Below are 10,106 nucleotides of genomic sequence, written 5' to 3'. Positions count from 1 at the left end.
GGTACGGCTGCCCGCAGGAACACCGAGACTACCCGGCCAGGAGCCGGACCAGAAAGCGGGAGCTCCTGAGAAGACCCTGGCTGCCACCGACAAGGGTAGGGGTGGGGGGGATACCGTGCACCGGCATCCCCTCCTCCCAACGACTTCCGGGCCAGGAGCCCGATCCTATCTTCGCCGGAGTACCTGGGGCCTATCCCATGATCTGCCCCGGGTGAGCCAGGATCCGCCGGAGGCCGCCGCGAACATCTCGACGCGCCGGGGCTTCGTCATCGCTCGCTACGGCTGTGGCATTGCCGGCGGCCCGACGCGCGCGGGGCTCGCGCCGTTACCCGGCAACCGCGCCGCTGTAACCACGCCGCCGCAATTGCGCCACCGCAACCCCGGGTCCCAGGAACTGGGCCAGCGCACGCCGTCCGCCAAAATCGGGAAATCAAGGAGCGTCTCGAACAATCAACGGCGCCGATTAGGATTCGGACGGACCAGCCGAATCCCTACTTAGGACAGCGCACGGAGAGCTCCGATTTTCTCTGCCTGCGATTATCGGACCGTCCAGATCCACGCTTCTACCAGTTGTCTTGAAGTTTCCTAAATATCTTTCTCCAATGAAGACCGAAGGATTTCCCGGCTCAGCGAGGGAAACTCAGCCGAGGGGCCAGCGAGCGGCAGTAAATTTTCTTGGTCAGATTAAGTGCCATGTGTCCGGTCGAGGACCCCTTTCTTGAGATTGTTTTGAGTCCCCGATTAAATTCGTGAAGCCGTAGGGCCCGGATAGTGTCGCGCTGGTGAACGAAAGCATACCGCGTGGTCGGTCGTCGTTAGTCTTACGCGGGCGATCTTCCGGTTGCCCTGGTGGAACCTGCGGCTGAAGGAAATCGGAATTAGAGTTAGCCTCTCGGGAGACCGCGGGGTTCCTCGAGCGGGCACCAGGGCGACTTATTTTTCTTTGTGCCATGTCCCATTATTTTCTACGTCCGGTAATTTTCTGTCGCGCCATTTCAAGTAGGAGCGCGCAGTTTAAGCCTTTTTCTATTGTCTGGCCGTGAAATTTAATTTTCTTTGTCTGGCGGAAGTTTGTGAACGGTTTTGATTTCCGCCGCGACTAGTTTTCGAGTACGTAAATTTATCTTTCGTCACGTAGGTTTGTGAACGGCTTGGGCCCGTGGCGAGAGAAGTGGCTTTTTTTAAATATTTTAGAGTGATCGTCTCACGAAAATTTGTGAAAGGTTTTGGTTTTCGGTGAGAGGGTTTTTCTAGTGTGCGAATTTCGAGGCTTTTTATAACGGCCAGCGTTCGAGCATTAGGATTGTCTATTGTCTGTCCCTCGGGGTCGGAGGCGTAGAAGCCGCGCGGCAACCGCGTGGTCGCCTGCGTCCGCGACTTATTTTGTTTTCCCGGAAAACCCAATTATCTTCCGGTTAGAATTGATATTTTGGGGTTTAATTTGGAGTTTAATTTTGAGATTAGTTTTGCGACTCGTTCGTTGAGTAATTTTTGGTGTAAAGTTGTGAAATTTAGAGTTCGGAATTATCGAGATTATATCGCGTGATTAATTCAGAATAGCATTTTATCGCGTAATATTGAGCTCGTCTGTCCATTTGAGCGAGCGCATAATATTGTTTTAGGAATCCAATTTCAGCCTTAGCGCCCCGTTTCTTTTTGAATTTAAACCAAATTTGTCATCCGAATTTCCCGATTCGGATTTGTTGCGCCCTTTGTCTTTCCCGGCGCCGAGTAGCCGTGGATTTCTCTTTATATTTGTCGGATCGCGTTTATTGCGAACCGCTATCTTTTCGAATTGTCTCGTTTCGGATTTGATTTTCTTTGAGGCGACCTTACGTCGAACCCCGTCGTCTTTTGTAAGTATCTGTTATCCGCGGTACAAAATTGTTCGGTAATTTATTTTTCTAATCCGAATAAATCTGTTAATTTTCTGGATTTCTGTTGTTGAGTATCTGAACTGAATTCTTCCAAATTTCCCCGATTCAGTCTTCCCCGATTTGAGTTGTACCCCACTTTGTTGAGTTTTTCCCCAAATTCCGTAGTCTGATCTTACCCCGCCTTCTCCGAACCTGGCGCGTGCGTTCTGTGCTAGCCGACCGCGCCGCGACGATCCTCGAGGCGGAGATCGTTCGAGCCTAGCCTTTTGAGTTTATTTGAGATTATCGAGTTTTGTTCGAGTGTTCTGCATTTTTGAGATTGTCGAGAGTTGAGAGTTTGTTTTTTGGCCTCCGGGGAGGCCTGGCGCCCAACTTCGTGTCTCGTTCCCGAAACAGGGAAATTTTTGAGTGGCTCGAACGGATCCGCCTAGACGATCGGGCGAAGGTCACGAGACGAGTGATCGTCCGGGCGCTGCGGGCCCGGAACCTATCCACCTCGTTCATTTCATTCGTCACAACATATACATGTATAAATAAGTTAATTTGTGAATTAATTATCATTTTAAAAAATGTTAATGGTAACTGTTTCGATTGCGGGATTTGATGGCATGATGGGATGATGGCGCAGAGTTCGGGGTTTTGGGAATCTACTATTTGGAAGTAACATAGGCCGAGGGGAAATAGGGCGGGGGGATCGGTCAACCATAAACAATCGTTAAGCCGAGAACAGTCAAGCTTGGGACGTTTTGGATGTGTCGCACGCCCCAGAGGGTAACGAGGTAGGGGGTTCGATCGACATGAAGCGAACGCCGAACAGAGATCGACTCATGCTTTGGCGAGATGTTACTATTGGTAACCTAAGAAACCATGAGCTGGAAATAAATGTGGCAATATTGTAAAGTGACGATCACTACCGCCGATAAAGTAGACCGATTTGCAAAAAAGTTCATATAATTTTGGAAAGAAGCGCAACGATCGATTCAGCCAACTTGCTTTTCTATCAAGGTATCTTAACATAATGATATGAGTATTACTGCTAAAGTAATGCCTCAGAAATTAGGAGGTTGATTTCGTATCTTTTTTAAGAGTGCTCACTTCTCCCACTTTCACCACAACTGAGTTTGTTCAGCTTAATTTATACCTTCCGAGTGAAAATGCGAATTCCCTAGACTGAATGTATGGTCGAAAATGTTTTGAATTTTCTGTATGCGTGATTGTACTACTTCGCCTAAGAACGGTTTGAATGTATACCTCATACTGAACATACAAACGATTAATTGCGATAATCAGAAAGTTCCATACGTGACATACTACAGAAATGAAAATTAATGTTACAGTGAAATAAAAATATTACCGTTAATATACTGTTGAATTTTACTATAGTAGACCCCCGTATAACCCTCACCCTTGCGCACGGCTGCTTACAGATTTATAATTGCATCCCGCAACCAACCCAATTTTTGTATGGGATGAACGTTGTGCCACGCAGTTGCAAGTCTGTACGCAGCCTAAAGTAACGCGAACCGCAGCGCTCGCTATTGCAAAAGTTGTCTCCTATGCATCATTTAAATATGACCAGAGAGAACCGAATAATGGCGATTTTAGTGAAGCAAGTCTTTAAAAATACGGCCATGTGAGCGCTTTCTGGACTCCCGTGCAAAGCTGAGGCGGAAAGTTAATTATGATCAATAAGCAATTAGAAAAAATGTAAAAGTAGTTACCTCATTATAGTAGTTGTACACAGCTGTTTCGTTACTGTACCAATCTGGATAACCAATGTACTCTTTTACGTTCTTCAGCTTTTCTATTGCTGCAAGTTTTATTTCCTGGGTCATCCAACTTGCACTTTGAATTTGAAGCTCTAATTGTGTTTTGATGTCATCGATCATTTTCAGTGCCTTTAAACAAATTTACACTGCTGGTCAAAAGTCCCCCCTCCCTCTCAAAAACTCGAAGTATTATTACAACAAAACTTTATATTTATATACTTATATAAGTAGTAAACAAAGAGTGCTGAACTGAACAGGATAACTCAATGCATAGGCATACATGAAAAAAAAAGACAATTACATTTTTAGCAATGCATAGCAATGATGATAAAGTTTTACTTTTGTAGTAATGAATGCAAAAGATAATTCACAGCCGTAATAAAGAATTTGACTTGCTACAGCAAATGTATGCATTTGAAAATGGGCCAGTAAATTCTTTTTCCATAAATGATTTTGGTGTATAGATTATGACTTCACTAGAGCGATAAAAACGTTATTCATGGTTGTAGTATTCTTTACTAGTGACAACAAACTGGATACTACTCATTTGATCGAGTAGTAACTAGGACATTTTATTGTCAATTGCTACAATTTTATTTGTTAACCGTTTTAGTGCCAGGGGTTTTTAAAAATCCGTGTCGGATTGTGCCATGAAGCGCGATAGCGTTGCGAATTGACGATCGGGACCAAACATCACGACACAGTTCACCACAGTACGCGAAAAGTGCGATCGCGCTGCGTGACACTAACACGGTTAATTTAGGAAGTATTTTTTTTTTAAGGTAATACCTCTAGGTTTACGTTTGATTCATTGTAAACATTTTTGCTGTTGGTGCAATTACTGCAGTGGGAGAAAAAATTTATTAGCAACACTGTCCTTTGTTAAGGGTGCAAACGTCTTTTTTACATGTAATTACACTGGTAGCAAAAATGTTTGAATTTGTATCAGATGTTGGTGTAACTATGGGAGAGCTTCCTGTGAAAATAATGCTTGTTGAATTGGGAAGTAGTGAACTGTTTTTAGCAATAGCCGAAAAAGTACCGTTGTTGGGACTCGATCAAATGAGCGATATATAGTTCGTCACAGTTAGTAAAGAACACATACATTCTTTACTAACATGAGTATATTTTGTATTGTCTCAGTTTTTCGGTTCTTCATACAGCAAAAACGTTTCCGTAATCAGATTTTGCTGGCCGATTTTTAAGTGTTTACTGTTGCTGCAGCAAATAAAATTTGTTATTATGACTGAATTATTTTCCTGCGTATATGAGCATCCTTAGCACGACATGTAGCTACCGGCATTTTAGAGTCAAGCGGTTATACAGTGGCGAAGGGAGTTGACCTTATACTGAATAGTAGCTTGAGGAATGTTCTATTGCCTCGTCATCTGAGCATTTTACTTTCAGTGGGAGGGGAATGCTGAAGACGCGCCGACCGATCGTGTTTCAAACATGTTCGATCAAGTTAATATCTGACAAAAGAGCCTGCCACGAAAGCACTGGAGTATGCTCCAAGGCGAGGAAAGCTTGTACCGTACTCATCACATGTGAACAAGTGTCCTACTGAAATAATGTATCAGAGAATTGTCAGAACAGAATTACTACCCTCCAGTTTCAGAGTCTCGATGCTGTATTGAAGCATCGTCAGCGTACTCTAGATTTATAGGAAATAGGGCATCCTTCGTACGCAAAGACCTCCCTAAATTATTAGATCGATTGCATATGCACTGGCTTTTTGTCGGATACAATAAAAATAAACATTTGCATTGTTTCTGGTAAAAAAAAGCCGGAGCCGATTTTGCTGATGCGTGTGCAAGCGGTTTTACGCTTATCCGCGGATGCCGATGGCGGGGTTTGGTATACCCTTCTGTGAATGTTCTCTCCATCTGCAACGAACCAAGATCCGTGCGTTCTCAGCTTCCAGACAAAATCGTGACTCGTCGGAGACAGCTATGTGCTGTCACTTTGTCCTTCAGTCCTGCTGTGCGCGACATTCGAGCTGTTTACGATGGAGTCTGGCGATCAGAGGTAGCAGCTGGAGAGTACACCATGCCATTAACCCTGCTACTTGTAAACGACATCGTATCGTTCAGATGGACACTTTTCTAATTACTGCCGAATGTTATTTATGTATGAAAGCTGCTGCAGAAGATATATGGTTCGAAGCTGAAGCGCGGATCGGCTGTCCGCTTTCTCGCGTAAGGTGATATGAAAGGCGCTGAGAAATTTAATCGACGTCGGTAAAATAAAATTCATCTATACCCTGGTCGGCGGTGGCGCCATTTTGGATTCTCAAGTGGCAACATAAGCTGGCGGAACGCTACCGACATTTATGTTTATGTTGAAGTCTGTTACACTCTTGAAAATTATGCGACATGAAGCGTTTCATGTGTCATTTCAGTAGAATAATTATTATGAGATTGAAGTAAAACTATTGAAATCCTGTGGACTCATGATTTTTAATACTCCAATGGATGAACGGCACTATCTGTGACATTTATCTGCAAGTTACCCACGGAACAAGCCAGCATTCTCATACAATTATTCGTGAAAGTATTTTCCATATTTTTCCATCTGACTCTTTAATACTCCATTTCTATAGTATTTTAAATTGTCTGAGCTAGGTCCTGAAACTCTTCATTTTCGATTCGAGGCCTTCAAAAACGTGAACGGACAACACCATGTTGGTTCCAGTCCGTGATAAATAAACAAATTTTGGTATAAAAAATGAAATTTCATGAGTTTCAGGACCTACACATCATGGGCCTTCACATTCACGTGGTAAAATGTGAAACGAATCGGTACATCCAATCCGGAGAATACTTTCACTAACAATATGATGTTTCAGATGTATACAGGGTGTAACAAAAATAGTGGGCATGATTTTTACAGCGCTATCCTTATTGAAAAGGAGTCGACAAGTCCTGTACCATTTTTTCCATCAATTGCGTTCCGTTGAGGAACGCTATTGATTGGCTGTGCTTCAATTTGTTATTACAGGAAAGTTATGCACTGTAGGAAAAAATAGTACAGGATTTGTCGACTTCTTTTTCAACAAGGATAGCGCTGTATAAACCGTACCCACCATTTATGCAACACCCTGTATAGGCTGTTTCTTTCATATCACCTTAAATGTCAAAAGGGTGTTTACAACCGTGGACATGATGATGTACAACTCTGTTCTACCCGAGTTTGTTGCTTATGCAACTTTCATAGTATAAAAATTACGCGTCGTTCGATGTGCGATTTCATTCCATTATAAGCGAGTCTCTATCAGTAACCACTATCAAACTCCGTCAACTGGTGGTACAGTATTCTTTTCCGGCGTACTGACATCGCGTACGCGATACACTAATAATTTATAAGTGTTAAACACGCGAATGAATCGTTTAAATAATATACAGACTACCGAAGGTCACTTTTTCCCTTCGCGCTGTCCACGACGCAATTTAAAATACGTAGCTGTCTATGACACAGATTGAAACAAATAATTTCTGACTTATACAGAGTGTAACAGAACTCGTAGTCACGGTTCATACAGCGCTATCCGTGATGAAAAAGGAGTCGAAAAATCCTGTACTATTTTTTCCTACAGTGCATGAATTTCCTGTAATAACTAAGGGAAGTACAGTCAATCAATCGCGTTGCCTATCGGAACGCATAGCGGAGAGGACGCCGGAGGGCTGTGTTCGGTTGTCTGGGGCGTAGCAACCTTACCGGTGTCCTCTTCGCTATGCTTGCCGTGCGGAATCGCGATTGATTGACTATGTGGCACTTACAATTAGTCATTGCAGGAAATTGATGCATTGAAGGAAAAAATTGTACACGACTTTTCGACTCCTTTTTCAAGAAGTGAAGGGGAAGTTTTTAACCAACGGTGTACAATTACATTTGTGATGCGACGTATTTCTTAAAAAAAAAAATAGTCACTTACAGCAGCCTTAGAGTGCTCAGGAAAATACCTCTTTATATATTCATAGGACACGACGTGCGACATTTCATTTTGATGCAAACATTGCTTCCACCTGTGTACATAGAAATTCATTAAAAATACATAAATGTGGAACATCTCCATTAATTGTTTTTCGAATATCTTACCGTAGTTTTTGAGATTCGGTTGCGACAAGAACGTTGTTCAGGTCTGCAATGTACTCTCTCACCTTTTCAGTAGTATGCTTAGCCATGTGGTCCACGAATTTGAAATGTATGTAATTCACTGCAAACATGTGACATTCAATTACAAAGACAATCTATTTTTATGGAATATTTTAGTTTTAAGTGATAGCATAAAAATAACGAAGCTCTACCTAGGGTCCTAGGAGAACTTTTATCCAACAACTCTGCCAAACCCAACAAAAATGTACTTGCGTCCATTATAATCATTTGCGAACCGTCAATCGTCCTGCTAATTTCCTTGAAAAGGGCCTGAATAGAGCTCAACCAATTTATCTAAAATAATATCAAATGAAATCTAGAAATTCTTCGTCTTTCGAAAACTGTGAATTCAGTTTGAGGATTGAGTTCCTTTTTTTAAATGTCGAGAATGCGGTTACAAATATGATAAAAGTAGGCTTGAACTTATTTTCAAAATATTGTTTTTCATATTTAATTAGAATAATATCCATTAACAATTTCTAGTAAGTTCTCACCTTGCCGCTTTCATTCTTAGGATCTGCGACGTCGTAATATTCCTGCAGATATGAAATGTTCATCATTTCGTAATACAACGGGGACTCATAGGTCTCGGAAACGAGCTGTAAATGGTAATATTATGAATTTGAGAATTATAATTCTGTATCACCGAATAATTGAAAAATTCGCTAAAAGTCTGGAAGTTACCTTAAAAAATTTGGACTCAAAATCCACAATTGCATGAGCATCTGAAGCAACCTGTTCTTGTGATACCTGCGAACCCGTAGCATTCGCAACAGTGACAATTAACTTTTCTATATAATGTTTATATGCTGTAATTTCCTTAAAAAATAAGTTCCGATTTACTAATATACTGTAAATCGGTTTAAATTTAACGTCAGGAAGTTGAAGCTGAAAATCAAATTATTTAAGTATTTATTAGTGTTTTAGTATATTTTAGTATATTTTATGTAAGTATAAAAAATTGTCCACTTCATTAAATATCTGGAAAAATGAATTACAGTTATTAACACAGTGCCGTTAATTCGAGAGTCAGGTTGGACGGCAATCTGATATAGTGGAAAGAGGCCAATAAAACTATTGTAATAATTGTCTGCTGCTTGCCAGGTCCACGAACTTGAATCCCATTCCTCCGTCGCAGCAGGCCATCCACCATTTTGCACCAAAATCGAAGCCAAAATTTTGAATCCAGTCTTATCAGTGGCCTCTAAAGTTAGAAAAACCATTATGATTTTAAATTTCATTTCAATGTTCAATGTGTATTCGTAAAAATTAATAATTTCATGAAAAGCATACCAGTGTCCAAGCACGCGGCGAACACTTTCCTTGCTTTCTCCACAGCAGGATTCTCATTGAGATCTGGCTTCCCTTCCAAAATCGCTGTAAACATAAAATGTGAGTGAAAATATCGTTCTACTTACTGAAATTCATCAAGGTACCTTTAATCCGAGCATCCTTCCGATTAGACGCTACCATGAATTGCTGATAGAAGTCTTCCCCAGGAGGTATGGGATTGTGCTTGGGCCAATTTCCGCAGGCAAAGTCGTAGAAGTCGGTGCAAGGGTCCATGTTTTCGTTTATATTCCTCAGAATATCGTCAGCTGAAAAACATCGAAGTACATGAAAAACAATGAAATACTCGTTATCATTATTACAAAAATAAATTCTTACAAACCAATTTCTCTGCATGCAGCAGTTGGACATACAGGGTAGTTTTCCGGTAGTATTGAACTGATGGTGGCATGGAAACAGACAACTGCAATGACTGCACACGCTCTGCAAAATATAAGTGCAATCGTAACTTGCGTATTTCATTGAATGATATTTCATCAACGCACATATAAATATTTCCGATCATGTTTAGCTGGTGCGGAAACTAACGACGCTGGACTTATCAACTGGTACCACCAAGGACGTCGATGATATTAATGCTGCTTTTATATTTCAGTAACTTTTATAGGTGCATGAAAACTTGGATAGTAAACTTTTCTAAAGATAAGTGGAGCAATTGCTAACGGAACGTAAGTAAAGGTTCTTTTTAAACATATTTGCCAATAGTTATGAAACTTTAACTGATATCTCCTTCATAAAAGCGCTACAAATCACCAGGACGTGGTTGGAAATAGTTGAGTAATCGAACCAATAGCTGGGGGGGTCCGTATCACTCAAAACAGGTTAACCGACGTCGATAGTGAGTCGTATACATAGCATGTGACAAAACGCGAATATTTCATGAAATTGAAATAAAACGGATACATCTTTTGAAATAGTAATGAGTCAGAAAAAGAGACTTCTACGTTATACAATT

At 41.4% G+C, this 10,106-nt stretch overlaps 1 protein-coding gene across 2 annotated transcripts; it reads right to left on the bottom strand.

Annotated features, from left to right (window-relative positions):
- Nucleotides 1-373: 373 nt before the first annotated feature.
- On the bottom strand, nucleotides 374-9,794 carry LOC105698224 (neprilysin-1). 2 transcript variants are annotated; one of them, XM_023433461.1, is made up of 12 exons: nucleotides 9,637-9,794; nucleotides 9,474-9,574; nucleotides 9,238-9,399; nucleotides 9,095-9,178; nucleotides 8,800-9,005; nucleotides 8,486-8,689; nucleotides 8,296-8,400; nucleotides 7,954-8,095; nucleotides 7,745-7,862; nucleotides 7,581-7,671; nucleotides 3,599-3,775; nucleotides 374-862 (listed from the first exon to the last, which is right to left on the bottom strand). In XM_023433461.1, the coding sequence occupies exons 1-12, from the start codon at nucleotides 9,654-9,656 to the stop codon at nucleotides 680-682; spliced, it is 1,593 nt and encodes a 530-aa protein (XP_023289229.1). In that variant the 5' UTR covers nucleotides 9,657-9,794; the 3' UTR covers nucleotides 374-679. The 2 variants fall into 2 exon arrangements, with proteins under 2 accessions (XP_023289229.1, XP_023289230.1); XM_023433462.1 differs by lacking the exon at nucleotides 374-862 and adding an exon at nucleotides 2,472-3,539 and having other exon boundaries at nucleotides 9,637-9,792.
- Between the last annotated feature and the right edge of the window lie 312 nt (nucleotides 9,795-10,106).

The sequence above is a fragment of the Orussus abietinus genome, unplaced genomic scaffold (assembly GCF_000612105.2).
Source record: "Orussus abietinus isolate OABI.00-Male unplaced genomic scaffold, Oabi_2.0 scaffold632, whole genome shotgun sequence".
Taxonomy (NCBI): domain Eukaryota; kingdom Metazoa; phylum Arthropoda; class Insecta; order Hymenoptera; family Orussidae; genus Orussus; species Orussus abietinus.
Note: the sequence above shows the minus strand (reverse complement) of the source record. Positions and strands in the feature narration are given on the sequence as shown.

Excerpts from the sequence above, each read along its gene's own strand:
- LOC105698224 (XM_023433461.1), bottom strand. The coding sequence starts at position 9,656 with ATGATCGGAAATATTTATAT. Across the intron at positions 8,096-8,295 it reads CTAAGAATGAAAGCGGCAAG|ATAAATTGGTTGAGCTCTAT; the intron begins GTGAGAACTTAC and ends ATATTATTTTAG. Across the intron at positions 3,776-7,580 it reads CTGAGCACTCTAAGGCTGCT|GCACTGAAAATGATCGATGA; the intron begins GTAAGTGACTAT and ends ATTTGTTTAAAG.